The sequence below is a fragment of the Siphateles boraxobius genome, unplaced genomic scaffold (assembly GCF_051911475.1).
Source record: "Siphateles boraxobius isolate OS27281-9 unplaced genomic scaffold, OSU_SipBor_1 22, whole genome shotgun sequence".
Classification (NCBI taxonomy): domain Eukaryota; kingdom Metazoa; phylum Chordata; class Actinopteri; order Cypriniformes; family Leuciscidae; genus Siphateles; species Siphateles boraxobius.
This window is the reverse complement of record NW_027508833.1, coordinates 1120354-1139103: the sequence shown is the minus strand read 5'-3', so window position 1 is coordinate 1139103 and position 18750 is coordinate 1120354. Positions and strand designations below refer to the sequence as shown.

General features: G+C 42.2%; 1 protein-coding gene across 2 annotated transcripts in view; it reads right to left on the bottom strand.

Annotated features, from left to right (window-relative positions):
- tpo (thyroid peroxidase) overlaps positions 1–18750 on the bottom strand; it is a 71575-nt gene that overhangs the window by 17597 nt on the left and 35228 nt on the right. For both annotated transcript variants that reach the window (XR_013206569.1, XM_077238304.1), the window contains exons 11-12: positions 4419–4677; positions 3578–3748 (exon numbers count right to left, since the gene is read on the bottom strand). Coding sequence is in view for 1 of the 2 variants with exons in the window: in XM_077238304.1 (XP_077094419.1) it covers positions 3578–3748; positions 4419–4677 (430 nt within the window). In the remaining variant the exon portion in view is untranslated. The remainder of the gene's footprint in view (positions 1–3577; positions 3749–4418; positions 4678–18750) is intronic.

The window sequence follows — 18750 nt, the reverse complement described above, 5'->3', positions numbered from 1 at the left end:
GAAGAAATGGTTCGTGTTTGTGCCTTTCCGAATTGTGACAACAGAATGCGAAAATATAAGAGATTATATTTTCATCGTCTTCCTTTCCATGACCTCGAGATTCTGCAGTTTGTGGCTAATTGTATTTCAACTTGATGTGCAAACTCCCGTAGAAGTACTACGCGCTAAAGATTACCGCATTTGCAGTGAACACTTTGACAAGGATGACTACACACACTCAACACAGCGGGGCCGTTTGAAGAAAAATGCCATTCATGTACGAAGACTCGTCGCACATGATCAACGCTCCTCCCACCTGGACATTGTTTACCTTTTCCGGCTACAGCACGGGACTGCAGCGCGAGACTACAGCTTGCCGTCTAAAAGACTATTTAGGTGAGTTGAAACAATGGCTAAGTTGCTAAACGCATATTGTTCACATGTAGGGTCCCTGTTCATGTTGGACAGACATTTTAATTGCATTTTGTGTAGGGGTGGGGGAAAAAATCGATTCTTAGATCGATGCGGACGTGGACGATTCTGAATCGATTCACAAATGTCAAAAATCGATTTTCAAAAAAAAATTTTTTTTTTTTAGATATGTAGCCTATTTATAATGACGTAATATTGACGGAACGCAAAAGACGGAACTCTGAAGCGCGGAAGTGCAGTGCCCGGACCGTCCCACACAACAACATAGTGTCGGCCCAGATCCGGCCCACATCTGGTACACGTGAATTCCACACGTACCAGATGTGGGCCGGATCTGGGCCGACACTATGTTGCTGTCTGGGGTCTGTCTGTGGCGTGCGCACATAACAGAGACGCGATGGCTGAGCGCGAAATCCAAACACCCTCCTCGTTAAAAGCTGACGTGTGGAAATATTTTGGCTTCTATGAAGTTGAAGGGGGAAAGGAGCTGGACAAGAGCCACACTAGTTGTAAGCTTTGTAGAATAAAACTAAAATATTTCGGCAACACGACAAATATGAGAAGCCATATGACACGTTTCCACCCAGAGGAGGAAAAACACTCGGCTGTACCAGAGCCGTTTCTCTCTATGGCTCTGGGATGTACCGGTGTTCAGACGATTTCTGCTGCCTTGTCGAAAAATGCTACCCAAACGCGAATCGATCCTAGATAATGTTGATTAATTCTCTATTGTTTCCATTATGGTGTAAATCTCACAATATTATAACATCGTTATTTCATTTTAATCAGGGTAAGTGTATGGGGAGCATATTTGGATATTTTAAATGAACTAGCAATTATCACATTTGATATAACAAGTAAAAATGATAATATTATATGAAATAAAATTATAATAAAATTCGAAGAGTACAGTATAATGTACTGTTTTTATTTTTAAAACGCTGTGAAAAGTAAAAATTATCATCAAATATTCATCTTTGACCTGTCAAAGTTTCCTACAAGTCTCCACAGCAAGGATGCATAGATTTATGGGCGTGGTAAGCAGAAGAAAAATGAGTCTCCACATGCACCAGTAAGTAGCACATCTCGATGGGTAGCATGAATCGTCAGAACACCTGTTGTTGTTATATTATTAATTTACTACAAGTATGCTTCTAGTTCAGGCACCCTTTATTTTCCTGTTGGTTCTTTTGCAATGTTAATAAAATATATTGTACGTTAATTCTTTATGGGTCATTACTTTGTACTTTTAAAGCAAAGTATTTATATTCACACACACACACACACAAAAGATTCAGATAATCGATAATCGCTTTTGAATCGAATCGCAGGCCTCTGAATCGTAATCGAATCGAATCGTGAGGTGCCTAGAGATTCCCACCCCTAATTTTGTGTCTGTTAAGAGGTTCAAAAACGCTCTTTATGTCGATGCCCCCTTAACTGCCGTTTTAGCTGGGTGGGAGCTCTGGGCATTCGCGGTCGCAGCTCCGCGTAGCAAGCACCAATCCGGTTCGTTTTTTTTCTATAGTCAGTACTCACAAAGGTCTAACGATCAAGATTAACTTAAAAATTGCCCGGAGTTCTCCTTTAAGACATTTTTTTAGAATATTAATAAACTTGTGGCATGTCTGAAGCAGATACTGTTGTAGTGTTTATTAATATTTTAAATCAGTTTCTGTATTTTTTCAAAGTTTTAGTAATTAGTGTTTATATTGTTTGTACTAAAATAATGTAGTAAAACCAAAATGAACATCAAGTTAGACTAAATGAGAATGATACATTTTGCCTAGGCAATTAGCTGAAATAAAGGATATTATAAAATCTTATAAATATTATAAAAAAATGAAAGGATTTTTTATATTTTATTCTATGTCAGTTTGTCACGTTTATGTTCAATTAGTCTCACCTTCATGGACTTAGTTTGTTTGTCTTCAGTCACATGTTTCCTTTGTTCTATTTTCCCGCCACTCATGAGTCACCATGGAAACTAATTCTCCAGCACAGCTGCTCATCATTATCTATGTAGTGTATTCAGTTCCTCTGGTTTCAGTCTTCAGTTTGGTCCTTGTGTGTTTTGCTACATATTGATACGCCTGTTTACCCTTTTGTTTTAATTATGTTGATAATTTGATCCTGTCTTCAGTCCTTCATCCTCATCTTGTGACACAGTAAAAGTATTGAAAGTGTTTGTATGGTTTTAGTTTAACTGTAAGTCAAGTCACCTTTATTTATATAGGGCTTTATACAATACAGATTGCTTCAAAGCAAATTTACAGTGATAACAGGAATATAATAACTCACTAATGCAAACAGAGACAAACATTATTCAGCTGAAGTCAGTTCATTGTTTATTCAGTTCAGTTCATTTCAATAACCGTGTAAAGATCATCAATTATGGAATGAGATCAATTCATCTGTAAAGCGTGATGTCATCATCCAGCTCAGTTCAGTTCTTGTCTAATAGTGTCAGTGCAGTCAAGTCAACAATATTTCTGAATATTAAGGCCCTGTCCACACGGAGACGCGTTTAGCTATACATACAAATTTTGTATCGTATTGGCGTTTCGTCCAGACGAATCCGGCGTTTTGGGACACTGAAACCGCTATTTTTTTAAACCGGGTCCAAGAGTGGATAAATCTGAAATCTGCATTTTTGTGTGTACAGTCAATGCTTACATTTTGTGAAACGATGATGTCATCACACCACCTGTCAGCATTAGTCACACACCGCTACGTCACATGTAACATCAACAACAATGGCAGACTATATGCTTGTGATCGTGCTGCAGAAGCTACTGAGCCCATTAGCTTTACTAAAGCAAAATCTTCTGCTCCTATGCTACTACAGTGAGCAATCTTCGTCTTCACTTTGCTGTCGTGTTGGGTTCGTATAGAGCGCGCAAGGTTATGCTCATGCTCCAAATCTTCTTCTCATTCTTTAATGTATCTCTGCGGCAGAATTTCAGTGCCACATACTGGTCTAGCATGTATACCACATCGTCGGTTTCAGTGGTTTCGTGTGTACGCATATATTTCTTGAGACAACGCCGTATTTACGGAAAAAAAATGTAGAACAAGAAAAAAAAAAAAGATAAGATAGGGAAAGCTCTGGCTTCGTGTGGATGTGGCTAAGTGTCAGTAACAATAACTGCTCTGATGTAATCACCTGGTAAGCCGTGATCGCGTCCTCGCTGCAGGTTCAGAGCCGCCAGATCCACAGTCTCCGGGATGTTGAGGACCACGAGTCTCTCCGTCAGTTCTTCTGACATGAGATGCTCCTGGTTCTGCAGGACAGCTGGACGTCCCAGAAGACCTCGCAGAACCGGATCCAGTCCACCTTCAGAGAACAGCACATGCCATCACACAGACAGATTTGCAAATGTGTGGATTACAGTGCTGGGAGCTGCTGACGAGAATGCACTAACTTAATTTCCCTTAATAAGAATCAGAAATAAGAATACCAATTGAACACCAAATATAATTTCTGTTCTGTGTTTAATGACTCTTATGTTGAAATGTATGTTCCCGGTGTTGGTTATGTTTTCTCCCCATGTTTGGATTTACTTTTGTTGTTGTCAAGTTGATTTCTATAAATCAGAATGTATGTAAAATGTCTTATTGATGTGCAACTGAGTTGAACTTAAAACTATAAATCATTCAGTTAGAAACTGAATGAGAGAAATTATTCAGTACTTCATTAATGAGTCTGCCAGTTGCAGCAGTAATAATTTAATATTAACATATTCAATATTTCTGTCCCTTGCCTGGACATGTCCACATGAATCAACTCTATAATGAAGTCAGCCTTCCCTGAAACTCTGACTTCTTTCTTATCAACTTGGGGTGCGTTTTGAATATTTTGCATGAGTAAAAAAAAGTCTCCAGCAGAGTCTCCATCAGCACACACACAAACACAGACGCTCTTGATCAGAATAAAGTGTAAAGTGGTTCCGACTATACAGTGATGATCAAAAGTCTGGCAGGATCAGAATCAAGCATTCAGGAACCTTGCTGTACGAGCCTCCACGGGCTGAAGAAGGTCTGATGAAGACTCAGAGACGGGAAGTGCTCGTGTTCCTGGAAGCTCTTGTTGAGTCTCGTGAGCACAGGTGAGATGGTCACATGACCGAAGCGGAACGCAGCCGTGGCGAACACGTTTGACACTGAAGGATTCACGGAGTCGTTATAACCCTCGTACGGTCCGATATACTTATCGAAAGCTGCCCGTCCAAGGATTTTTGGAACATAATCTCTCATGGTTATGATCTGCAAGAAGAATATAAAGAGAGAGTCGCTATTTACTGCCAACATGAACCACAGAGACTTGATGATAAGATACAAATAGGGCTGAAAGAGCCCATTTTATTTAGACTGATTTTTTTTAAATTTATATTTTCGGTACTGAATCACATGAGATAATTTATGATCAGCATTTCTCTCAAAAATGATTTTCTGACTTAGTATTTTTGTCTTGTTGTCTATTACAAATATCTAAAAATTATTTTATCAAGATACATTTACTTGAGAAGCAAAATAACTTAAAGGGATAGTCCACACAAAAATTAAAATTATGTCAGTATTTACTCACCCTCATGTTGTTCAACCCCGTAAGACCTTTGTTCATCTTCGGAACGAATTAAGATGTTTTTGATTAAATCTGAGAGCTGGACGATAGGCTTCTAAGGGATGGACTATTTTATCGATGTCTTTAATAACTTTTCAGGGCAAATGTCAAAGTGGCTACAGTGGCTCAATCTTAAAGGGACTATGTGTAGTTTTTTAGGTATCTTATTATCTAAAATCAATATTTTTATTCTTAAATACATCCTCAATGGTGTACAAATACCTCTGCCAGTTATCTGACTTATCCTCGTAAACGGAGAATTTATTATCTTTATATACATGTGACGGGTAGGTCCACGGAGGCTTCCATGTCGTTCCGCCATCTTGAAAAACTATAATAGCAGAGAGGGTCAAAAAGTACTAAGCCAACGCGTTTCCACAACACGTTTTCATTCAGAGCCAGCGTCACGTAACTGAAAGCTATCACGAACAAGGACACGGAAGCAAAGATGCAAGCAAACTCTATTTTATTGTGAGGAACACTCCAGGTCAAAACACACAAGACAACTGGTGACGCAGGGACAAGATGATCAGGCGTCGGGTTGAAGAGTGGTGAGGTGATGAGTGATGAGTGGTGAAGTAATCCAATGCCGGGGAGTAATCCAGTGGAACGAAGACAGGAACAGGACATGAACTGAAACACTGACAGGACCAGGATCAACACAAACGAGGGACATCACACAACGATCTGACAAGGAGAGGAGAATGTGGGTGAGATTATATAGGCGAGTGAATGAACTGCAGCTGGTGAGTAGAGTATGATCAGCTGGAGCGCTGATCAACTGAATGGAGTGGTAACACCCACTCGCACACACCCACACAGATAACAACAGAAACACGAGACAAGAAGGAAACAGTGAATTCATAAACCGTGACAGTACCCCTCCTTCTAGGAACGCCTCCTGGCGTTCCCAGACTCCCTTACCTGTCGATTGTAATCATCAATAAGGGAGTGATCCAGGATGTCTCTAGCAGGTACCCAACTTCTCTCCTCCGGACCATAACCTTCCCAGTCCACCAAGTACTGGAACCTGCGTCCCCTCCTCCTAGAGTCCAGAATACGATTAACCGAATATGTTGGTTCCCCTTCTACGAGTCGCGGCGGGGGAGGAACCGAGACTGGCGGGTTAATGCGAGAATGAAACACGGGCTTAATCTTGGACATATGAAAGACGGAATGAATCTTCCTGTACACTGAAGGCAAGTTGAGGCGGACTGCCACAGGACTAATGATCTTGGTGACCGTAAACAGGCCAATTAATTTGGGAGCAAGTTTATTAGAAACGGATCGGAGAGGAATGTTCTTAGTAGAAAGCTACACTTTTTGACCAACGACGTATACGGGAGGCTTTGACCGGTGGCGATCGGCCTTAGCCTTGGTGCGCGCTCCCACCTGGAGTAGAGTCTCACGGGCTCTAGTCCAAGTGCGGTGACACCTCTGGATGAAGGCGTGAGCGGAGGGAACCACAACCTCGGATTCCACACTGGAACAAATTGGTGGCTGGTACCCTATACTACACTCAAACGGAGACAGACCCGTGGATGACACTGGTAACGTTTTGTGGGTGTACTCCAACATGGACAGTCGTTGGCTCCATGAGGAAGGATACTTGGAAACCAAACATTGCAACACCCTTTCCAGATCCTGGTTGGCTCTCTCGGTTTGACCATTGCTCTGGGGATGAAACCCTGAGGACAGACTAACAATCGTACCAGTAACCTACAAAACTCTCGCAAAAATTTGGATACAAACTGGGGTCCCCTGTCGGAGACCACGTCTGTCGGGAGGCCATGTATACGAAAGACGTGATCTACGACTGTCAACGCTGTCTCCTTAGCTGAGGGTAATTTGGGTAAGGGAATAAAGTGAGCCGCCTTCGAGAACCGGTCCACCACGGTTAAAACGACCGTGTTACCCTGGGAGGGTGGGAGAGCGGTAATAAAATCTAGAGCGATATGGGACCAGGGTCTCGAAGGGACAGGCAGCGGTTGAAGTAACCCATCTGGGGGTCGATTGGAGGTCTTACCAGTGGCACAAATCGAGCAAGCCAAAACAAAACTGTGAATGACACGAGCCATAAGTGGCCACCGGAACCATTGCTTGACTAAAAAACTAGTGCGGTTAACTCCTGGATGACAAGCCACGTTGGAACAATGACCCCACTGAAGGATGTCAGACAGTAATCCCTACGGCACAAATAAACTATTCGGCGGGCACCCGGGCGGAGGCGTTACCCCTTCTAAGGCCGTTATGACCCTCGACCTCCCACACGAGTGTGGAGACAACTAGAGTCTCGGGCAATATACACTCGGGAGTAGACGGGCGTTCGGAACGATCAAAAATGCGCGACAAAGAATCGGGTTTGATGAATGTCCGAAAATCAAAATGTCCGAAATAAAGTGCCCACCGAGCCTGCCTGGAGTTCAATCTTTTAGCGGTTCTAATATATTCCAAATTCATATGGTCGGTCCAGACGATAAAATGTACCCCCGACCCTTCTAACCAGTGACACCATTCCTCCAACGCTAACTTGACTGCCAAAAACTCTCTGTTACCAATGTCATAATTGCGTTCGGCAGGGGATAAACGATGAGACAAAAACGCGCATGGATGTACCCTGTCATCTGTGGGAGATCGCTGGGATATCACTGCACCTACCCACGCCTCTGACGCGTCGACCTCCACCAAAACTGACGTGATGTATCAGGAGTAATGAGGATAGGGGCCGAAACAAAGCGGCCCTTCTGTTTGGCAAACGCTGCCTCAGCAGCGTCTGACCACCTGAACGTAGTCCTGGGGCAGGTCAAAGCGGTCAGAGGAGTGGCTAGTTGGCTGAAGTTGCGAATAAAACGCCGGTAAAAATTGGCAAATCCCAGAAACCTCTGTAGGGCCTTACGGGAATCTGGGCTTGGCCAATCCACCACAGCCTTAACCTTCTCAGGATCCATGCGAATTCCCTCAGTCGACACAATGTATCCTAGGAACGAAACAGACTGTGGATGAAAAACGCATTTCTCCGACTTGACAAAAAGCCCATTCTCTAGCAACCTCTGAAGCACTCGTCGGACGTGCTGAACGTGTTCCTGGAGAGAAGATGAAAATATCAATATGTCATCCAGGTAAACATATATGAACTGGTCAACCATATCTCGCAGCACGTCGTTGACGAGTGCCTGGAAGATTGCTCGGGAGTTGGACAGCCCGAAAGGCATGACCAAGTACTCAAAGTGCCCCCTGGGGGTGTTAAAAGCAGTCTTCCATTCATCCCCCTTACTAATGCGGACCAAATGATAAGCGTTACGCAAATCCAATTTAGTGAAGATAGACGCTCCCTCCAACCTCTCGAAGGCTGAAGACATCAACGGCAAAGGATAAGTATTCTTAACCGTGATGCTGTTAAACCCTCGGTAGTCAATACAAGGTCGCAGAGACCCGTCTTTTTTCCCCACGAAAAAGAACCCCGTCCCCGCTGAGAAGAGGAATGGCAGATGAACCCTGATGTTAGAGAATCAGAAATATATTTCTCCATAGCCTCCCTCTCTGGAACAGAAAGTGAATATAACTTGCCTTTAGGCGGAGACTTACCTGACAGTAAATCTATAGCACAGTCATAGAGACGATGCGGAGGGACAGAAGCAGCACGAGACTTACTGAACACCTCCTTCAGGCCTAGGTACTACGTGGGCACGTTAGATAAATCCACTGCCTCCTCCTGAAACATAGAGACAGCAATAGACGAACAGGCAGACACAAGACAGGACTCATGGAATTTACTACTCCACTCCAACACTGATCTCAGCTGCCAGTCAATTTTGGGATTGTGTTCGATGAGCCAGGGGTGTCCAAGAACAACAGGTGCGAGTGGAGAGTCCAGTATGTAAAATGAACGTGTTTCAGCGTGGTTGCCTGACGTAATGAGTGACTGGTTCGGTGTCGAGAGAGATGGTGGGAAGATCTTGACCGTTGAGTGCATGAACAGCTATCCTACTGGTGAGGGTTAAAAGGGGAATTTGAAATCTTAGAGCAAATGAATGGTCCATGAAGTTACCTTCCGCCCCAGAATCCACCAGTGCCTGACAGTCGTGATTGTGGCCTGACCATCTTAGTCTTACCGGGAGGAGTGTAGATGTAGATGAGGTCTTCTCAGCGGAGATCCCACCCGACAGTAGCCTCATACTTACTGTCGGGCTTGGCCTTTTACTGGACAGTTGTAAGCGTAGTGTCCTGCGGCTCCGCAGTAAAGGCAGAGTCCTCGGGCTCTTCGCCTTTCCTTCTCCTCCCGGGAAAGCCGAGCTCGCCCGACCTGCATGGGCTCGTGATCGTAGATGGGGCTGACCGCGTCCCCGGCGCTGGACCGCTGACTCTCGGCTCCTCCCATGACCCGACTAGGTAGTGCTCTGCGTTCGACCCTGGTTAGTCGCGCGTCCACTCGAAGGGCCAGATCAACGAGTCAATTTAGTGAGGTGGGTAGGTCCAGGGCGTAGATTTCCCTCTGAACGCGGTCAGCCAGCCCATGCAGGAACATGTCCCACTGCGCCTCCTCGTTCCAGTGACACTCTGCCGCCAGGGTTCTGAACTCGATAGAGTAATCTGATACCGACCTCTCATCTTGCTTGAGTTCCGCGAGCATCCGGGCCGCCTCTCTCCCGTTGACCGCTCTATCAAATACTCTTTTCATTTCGGCGGAGAGTGCCTGGAACGAGGCGCAGCATGTATCTTGGTTCTCCCACGCCGCCGTTACCCAAAGTGCCGCTCTCCCAGTCAGTAAAGTGAGCACAAATGCCACCTTGGCTCTTTCATGAAGAAAAGTTCGGGGCTGCAGAGAGAAGTGCATTGAGCAACGAGTTAGAAATGCTCTACAAAAACTTGGCTCACCATCATAAGTTTGAGGAACAGGTAGGCGGGGTTCTGACTGGGGCGCCTCTTCGGGTGGGATGTGAGGAACGGCTGGTGTGGGTGGCGCAGTGGGAACTCGTAGCTGTTGTATTTGCTGGGTGAGATCGGACACCTGCGTCACCAGCGCTTAAACAGCGCGTGCCGTCTCGTTCAAGTTCGCTGGGTGAGCTCGGACACCTGCGTCACCAGCGCTTAAACAGCGCGTGCCGTCTCGTTCAAGTTCTTCTCTTGATTGTCCATGCGCTGAATGCTAGAGCGAACGAAGTCCTCCAATGGGGTTGAATCTCTTGCTGCTTCCATTGCAGGTCATATCGTTCTATCACGAACAAGGACACGGAAGCAAAGATGCAAGCAAACTCTATTTTATTGTGAGGAACACTCCAGGTCAGAACACACAAGACATCTGGTGACGCAGGGACAAGATGATCAGGCGTCCGGTTGAAGAGTGGTGAGGTGATGAGTGATGAAGTAATCCAATGTTGTGGGGTAATCCAGTGGAACGAAGACAGGAACAGGACATAAACTGAAACGCCGACAGGACCAGAACCGACACACACGAGGGACATCACACAACGGTCTGACAAGGAGAGGAGAATGCGGGTGAGATTATATAGGCGAGTGAATGGGCTGCAGCTGGTGAGTAGAGTATGATCAGCTGGAGCGCTGATCAACTGAATGGAGTGGTAACGCCCACTCGCACACACCCACACAGATAACAACAGAAACACGAGACAAGAAGGAAACAGTGAATTCATAAACCATGACTAAAGCAGCAGAAACGGAGGAGCAGAGCATTGACAGGCGCTTCACGGCCCCGGCAAGTTTAAAAGGCTGCATTGCACTGTTATTATTCATACTGTAACATTTGTTTGTTCGTCGTGTCAAATTGAAGTTTGTTTGAAATAACAAACCTGTTCACCCGAAGGAAAAATAGACGAAGTGCTGTTAGAAGACATCCTGTCATAGCTTTTTGGTACATAATAGCTACCGTAGATGTAACACACATTTGAAAAAGTGAGGAGCTGGAGAGCACAATTCGTTTGAATGCAAAATACAATTTCACCGCTAGATGGGAGAAATTCCTACACAATGTCCCTTTAAGTTTATCAAGCGACGAGAATACTTTGTGCGCAAAAAAAAAGTAACGACTTTATTTCAACTACTCATTTCCTTCTCTGTGGGCCTCGAGTCAGTTCACTAGTGTAACAGCGCAGTGCTTCTGTGTTGTATGTCACACGTAGGCTAACTATTGGCCGACGCTGGTCATGTGTGTGATGCGTGTGACGTACAACACAGAAGCTTACGCTATTATACTAGTGAACTGATTCGAGGCCTACAGAGAAGGAAATTAATAGTTGAAATAAAGTCGTTATTTTGGGGGTTTTTGCACACAAAAAGTATTCTCGTCGTTTGATAAACTTGAGGTTGAGCCACTGTAGTCACTTGGACTACTTTAACAATGTCTTTAATAACTTTTCGGGGAACAAGTTTCAATCCCTTAGAAGCCTATGGTCCAGCTCTCAGATTTAATCAAAAATATCTTAATTTGTGTTCTGAAGATTAACGAAGGTCTTACGGGGTTGGAACAACATGAGGGTGAGAAATTACTGACAGAATTTTCATTTTTGGGTGAACTATCCCTTTAAAATGTGAAGTCCATAGGCATCACTAGGCCCATTTTAGAAGGGCTTTAGCCTCCCGAAATTTCTACCCAATTGTATCATAATATTAATTTTAAAATAAATCCAAAAGCAAAACAAGGATTGGATATGGCATTTGAGCTAATAAGTGCTCCTCTGCTGCCATCTACTGGCCATAGTGGTACTTTCAGGTCATTTTCATGTTAAAAGTGTTTGTTTTCCACCAGTTGACAGAAATCCTCCACTAAAGCATGGCCCATTTTCCATGTTATTTCATGAATGAAAATAATAAATGTATATCTTCTTTCAAGTTAAATTTACTGCACAAATGTAGAGTTAAAAAAACAATAATAGTGTTTAAAACATGTTGAAAAAACATATTTACAAAAATTATTTTACACACATAATGCCAGTGTAGACATTCACAGTAATATAAGGTTTGTCTATATTCTTAATGAATTTTACTGAATATTAGCTGATTATTTAAAATGATTAGAAATTAAATCAATATTCAGGGAATGTAGGTAGTACAGAACCTAAAGTATTGTTCATTCCTACCCTAGTATACCAACAATATATATATTTTTTTTTTAAAACATACCCTCATCATGGGCGGAGCCCTTCTAATATTGAAATCCTAGAATCACTCGTGGTGAAGTCTTATTTACTGGAAAATGTATCAAAATTAAGTGAGTTTATGATTTTTTAAAAACTGTCTCTGGGGTCAGAAAAAATTTCAGTTTTATTGCGATGCATTCTGGAATTGGCTATTCTGTCTATATTGCCTATGACAATAATAAGATGCTGTCTATGTAAGAGGCACACAGGGTTTTGGAACAGATCTAATGCATTTAGCAGATTCAGCAATAGCAATTTAGCATCTTTCCAGGACAGACATTTTTCACAAGAGAAAAACTACAATTGTAATTCTGAACACACTTCTATGTGCCCCAGGGCACAAAATCCAGAGATCTGCTAAATGATACTCTGATTCTGAAATCTGTAGATGCTCATTTGAGAAACGCACGGTTCATTTGCTCACTAATGAGAATGGGACTGGTCTATGGGGGAGTTGTACATAAACTCGGCTGTGTGAGATGGTCGTTCGGGACATTCTGTGCCTGGAGATAAGATGAGATTGTACGGCTCTTTCTCCCTGTGATACGCCTCAAAAATTCATCCAGTCTTATCGCCGTTATGAAAAGTCCAGCATTTCAGAGATGTTTCAGGAGCGTGTCTGACTGACGGCTGGCCCTCCACAGAGGGGACGTATAAATCAAAACCCGCAGTCCATAAACCCTAATACAGCAGGACTGGTAACGTATTTTTACTGGTTGTGTGAAGTCGGGCCCTGCGGGACTTTGTTAAAACAGTGCGCTCGTTTGATGTGTGCCATTTCCGTGGACTCTGCACTACTTTACAGTCACTTTCTCTGATACTTTAATTTCTGGGGCCCGGGCAGCATTCAACCTTAGAGATGCTTGTGAGAGCGATCACATGTGTCTTTGATTGACGGAGGACCGCTTGGAGAGGAGGAGGCTTTTACATCCACGGCTCAAGGCCTTTAATCCCTGAACTTCTTCTCTGCCCAGTGTGGCAAATCTGTGTCTCTGTCTGTTCGTCACAGGAATAGAGCCGTGCCACATTCATCAGATTCATCATTTAACTGCATTCAAAGAGTAATCTTACTGTAACGTTTAATAATAGATCACATGCATGGCTAAAAGTATGTGCACCCCTTTCTAATCAACAGGGTTGCGTGAACACCTTAATGACAAATCTTAAAATGAACATTATTCTGATCTCATGTTGTTCCATGAGTTTTCATTTTTAGGTGAACTAAAAACTTTTAGTTTTTTGTTGGACATTAAAAAAACAACAACTAATTAATCAGTAGTAATAAAAATAAATAGTAATAATTATAATTATTTAATTGAATTAAAGAAGTCATTTTTATTTAATATATTTTTTTATTTATTATTGATGATATTATTATAAATAAGTTCAGTTTTTTAATAAAAACAAAACTAATTAATAATAATATGTAATAATAAATAATAATAATAATAATACGTTTTTGTTTTTTTATAAAACAAAAACTAATAATAGTTTTAATAAAAATAATTTTTTGTTAGATGATCAAAATCCAAAAACTAATAAAATGAGTACACTACAAAAAAGTACACTACAAAATTACTAAACATTTTTAATACCATAAATACCATAAACAACTTCTGTTACTTAAAATAAAATAAACTGTAACTGAAATAAAATGTTTAAAAACATATAATTACATTTTCTTTTATGTTTTATACAGATGGTTACCAGGATAACATTTCTCATTTTCATTTAGTTTAACTTGAAACATAACTAAAATAGAAATTAAAAATTTATTAAAAAATGGACATCATTATTTTATTTTTTTAAATAAAAAATGACAAAAGCACAACAAAATTACTAAAACTTTAAATGAAAACAGAAAATATACAGGTAAAATAAAAACAAACTCAGAATATTAATATGAACTATAATAGTTTGTATGAATGACACTAATAATATGACCCGACCCGATCTCTGGATTGAAGCAGCTTATGAAAATACTGGATACTGCGGTCAAGAGCTGCACTAATATACAGGAGTTTTTAACCCCTAAAGATCAACATGTTTCTGAAACTGTCAATAAGACTTTAATTGGACTCTTTTAGACTAGAGAAAATAGCATATGTGACCGTAAGCATCACTGAGATTAACCGCTGTCACTGTACGGTTATATAAACACTGTGAACTGAACGATGACTACGAGAGGGGTCACTTTTATTAACGATTTGTATTGGATATTTTCAGAACACAATCTGTTGAAGTTCATTTTATGCAAGTGGTGTATGCAAATGATTGTTGCTTCAAACACAGTTAACCAGACGTCAACCACTGTATCTTTAAAGGTAAATTTTTTTGAATGTTGAAATTCTACATATTAGGGATGTTGATTTAAAGCGTTAATTTAATTAATTGGTTATGGTAAAATTAATGCTTCAAAATGATTAGCATAGCCCTGCTCCATTTCCTACAGTTAATTGGTGACGAAACATACGATATTGATTTTTTACAACACAAGTTAATATTGTGTTATATTTTAGACACAATATTGTCCGTTTCTTTTATGTTCCACAGAAGAAAGAAAGTCATACATATTTAAAACGACATGAGGGTGAGTAAATGATATCAGAATTTTATTATTAGAGACTTATGCAGTCGTAACTGCAGTGTAAATGCATTCATGCCATCTCTGATCTGCAATAAGCGATCTGTAAATATGTTTAAATACAGGAATGGATGTTGAACCAGTAGCCCTGATCTGGGAAGTGTTCGGAAGGCAGAAGTGGACCTTTTTGCATCAAAGGAGTCATCCCAATGCCCACTTTGGTTCTCCCTGAGCCCCTCAGCGCCACTGGGGATAGATGCATTCGCCCACCCATGGCCGATGCGGAGGCTGTATGCATTCCCGTCTGTCAAATTGATCCAGGCAGTTCTGTCCAGAGTGAGGGAGAGCGGAGCTCGTCTCCTACTTGTAGCCCCTTTCTGGCCGTCCCAGCCGTGGTTCTCAGAGCTGGTTCCTCTCCTGGAACTCCCCCCTTGGGAGATTCCGGTCAGGGTGGATCTGCTGTCCCAGCTTCAGGGCAGGACATGGCATCCTCGCCCCGAAATTTGGAAGTTATGCGTGTGGCCCATCAAGGGGCGATAGCTTTAAACTTTGGTCTTCCAGCTGATGTCCAGGTGTATGTTGCCGCTATTGCTGCTCATAGAGAATCGGATGAGATCCCCATGGGCAAGTTGAGGTTAGTCTCAGCTTTTATGCGTGGGGTTAGGCGCCTGAAGCCAGTACGCTCCCCTGGAATCCCCTCCTGGGACCTGTCGGTCGTCCTGGAGGGCTTAACGGAGGCCCCCTTTGAGCCCTTAGAGTCAGCTCCAGAGCGGATTTTGACTCTCAAGGTTACTCTTTTGTTAACCTTGGCCTCTTTGAAGCGGGAAGCTCTTTCTGTTAGCGAGTCATGTATTGATTTCGCTCCTGGCTTGGTCAGAGTGACTTTGATACCGAAACCAGGTTATGTGCCCAAAGTTTTGTCCACAGCTTTCCGGTCTCAGGTTGTTAACCTTCGCTCTTTCCATCCTCCTCCTTTTGTCTCTGAGGAGGACAGAAAGCTTAACATGCTCTGCCCGGTCCGGGCATTGAAGTTATATGTGGATCGCTCTGGTGGTTGGAGAAAATCCAACCAGCTCTTGGTATGTTTTGGTGCTGGCCGCCACGGGCTTGCCGCATCAAAGCAGAGAATTTCCCACTGGGTTACAGAAGCTATTTCACTGGCTTATGAGGTGCGCGGTCTACCTTCACCTCTTACCATCAGAGCACATTCCACCAGGGGCGTGGCTTCCAATCAGACACTTTTTAGAGGTGCCCTCCTGGAGGACATTTGTGTGGCGGCAGGATGGTCCTCTCCGCACACTTTTGTCAGATTCTACAGTTTGGATCTTGACACGACTCCAGGTTCCCAGGTTTTGTCTGCTTGAACCAGTCGTGTGAGCTATCTGGTCTTGTACTAGTTGCGGCAGCACTTAGCTTGGCGAGTTTGGTATTTCGTTCCCACTGCGTCTTAAGCTACGCAGCGTTGAGTGAATCTATGAAAGAGAACGTCTCTGGTTACTGATGTAACCTATGTTCTCTGAATAGGGAATGAGACGCTGTGTTCGCTGCCAAGCTCGTTGTGCTGCCGACAAGCTTCCTTTTTCAGCAGAGAAATCTGAGGAGCAGATGGCGCGCACGCTACTATAATATGATCACGCAGGAGCGTCAGGGCGGCGCCCGCGCCATCAGCCAATGAATTGCCGTGATTCTATAAGGGCTTCAGACAATCGGCACACCCGGAGGGCGTTCCCTCTGCGTCATAAGCTACGCAGCGTCTCGTTCCCTATTAAGAGAACATAGGTTACATCAGTAACCAGAGAAGTTTTCTTACTCAGTAATTTTGTCTTGTTTTTCAGTACAAATACCTTAATATTATTAAATCAAGATTTACTTATGTAGCAAAATGACTTAAAATATTAAGTCTCGTTTTCTGGAAATGTATCAAAAAGAAGTGAGCTTATATTTAAAACAAAAACAATTATCTTCCAGTGAAGTCAGAAAAATATACAGTACTATATATTCAAAGGGAAAACAAGTTGATGTGTCCGACCCCAGTGGCAGATAATCCTTCTAGTTTTAAACATCTTTTGATATATTTTTCAGACTTAATATCTTATGCCATTTTGCTTCTCAAGGTTAAATGTATCTTGATATTAGAACACTTAGATATTTGTAATGGAAAACAAGACTCTTTTCAACTGCAATGATGCATAATAAACTGATAATGCAGGAATAAACTGTCGCTAGAATTACAGCTCCAGTCAAATGTGATTTTTCTTTAGCAGAGGAGAAAACATGCGTCCAGACTCAGAACTAACAGTGTGTCTCAGTTCTGACGGGTTTGTTCTTCTGCTCTTAATGCTGATGTGTGACTTTAGGTCAGCGGAAACAATGAGACTCAAAATTACGGACATTCAAAATCAGTAATTGCCCATCAGAGGTCACATTTGTCCGGCAGAAGTAATTTATGGAATATATTTAGCATAAATTTACACATGAAGTCAAAGTTTCATTGTGCCAAAGAAGTTATTTTTGTTAAAATACTGCAGTAGGAGGCATTTCCTCTCCAGACAGGAAGTTTGAAATGTGAACGAACAGCTGATAACAGGATCTTGTGTATTTAAACACATATATATATATATATATATATATATATATATATATATATATATATATATATATATATATTGTAGGGTATGAGCGCAGAATCATGGAGTCAGCATTCCTTAACACAATAAACACACGTTAACAGGGGTTTCTAAAGCCCCAACCTATGACTCTTCCAATTCTAAATCCGTTAGCGCCAGCCAGTCTGGAGGGTAGATTAGTTTGTGACACCTTTACAGTGTAATGAGTCCCCAAAGAGATCCTCGCGCGATCCTGATTTGTTCGCGAGCCAACATCCAAGAAGACCGTTATCTCCAACCCCCCCCCCAGCGAGGAAGGAATGCCAGATGCGCAAATGGACATCACACACTCACACACACACACACACACATATATGCATCTATAACATTAAAACCCAGAAATGAGTGATTATGAAATGTATACATGATGTATTCCTGTATGTTTGAAGTTTATACTGTATCCTGTCTATCTAGGACTGTTAGTTATGTAGTTGAACCTTGCGGACTTCTATAAAGGTCTAAGAGTTTATATATATCCTTGTATGCGTAACAAACACGGAGTGATTGGTATTAAACGAAATCGCTCAACTTGCTCGAGCCAAATATATGTAAGAAGTTAATGAAAAATATAGTTTACTATGTTTTCCATCTTTGGAGTGAAAAGAGACCAAAACTAACATCACTGGTGTTCTTAGATAACGGCGTTTACGACCCAAAGGAATGGTAAATGGTAAATGGACTGCATTTATATAGCGCTTTCACAGACCGAATGGCCACCAAAGCGCTTTACATAGTTGCCTCACATTCACCCATTCAGACACACATTCATACACCGACGGCGGTGTCAGCCATGCAAGGCGCCACCCAGCTCATCTGGAGCAGCTGGGGTCAGGTGTCTTGCTCATGGACACCTCGACACTTGGTCAGGTGGAACCGGGGATTGAACCACCAACCTTTCGGTTTGTAGATAACCTACATGAACCACTGAGCCACTGCCGCCCGGAATGTTCACAGAACTGCCACCCTCTCTGAATTCTAACCAAGGAGGAGAAATGAATCCTGTATTCATATATATACAGTATATGCTATTATATATCCACTTGAGAATTGTATGAACAATGTATCTAAGTTCCCTATTTCATGAGTTGCCTTTTTGTGGTTTGGTCTATGTTTCTCGACAACTCTAATGCGATAATGTTTAAACTTGGCCAACTAATGTTTAACCAAATCCATTTGTGGCAAGTTTGGTCTTGATAAACTCCAATCTTCATTCCCCATTTGTTAATTGACATTACATTTTGCTAAACTTGTGACACATTAGTATTATAAGAATTGTGAAGATTCTGCTCTTAAACACCCTAATTTCGTCGG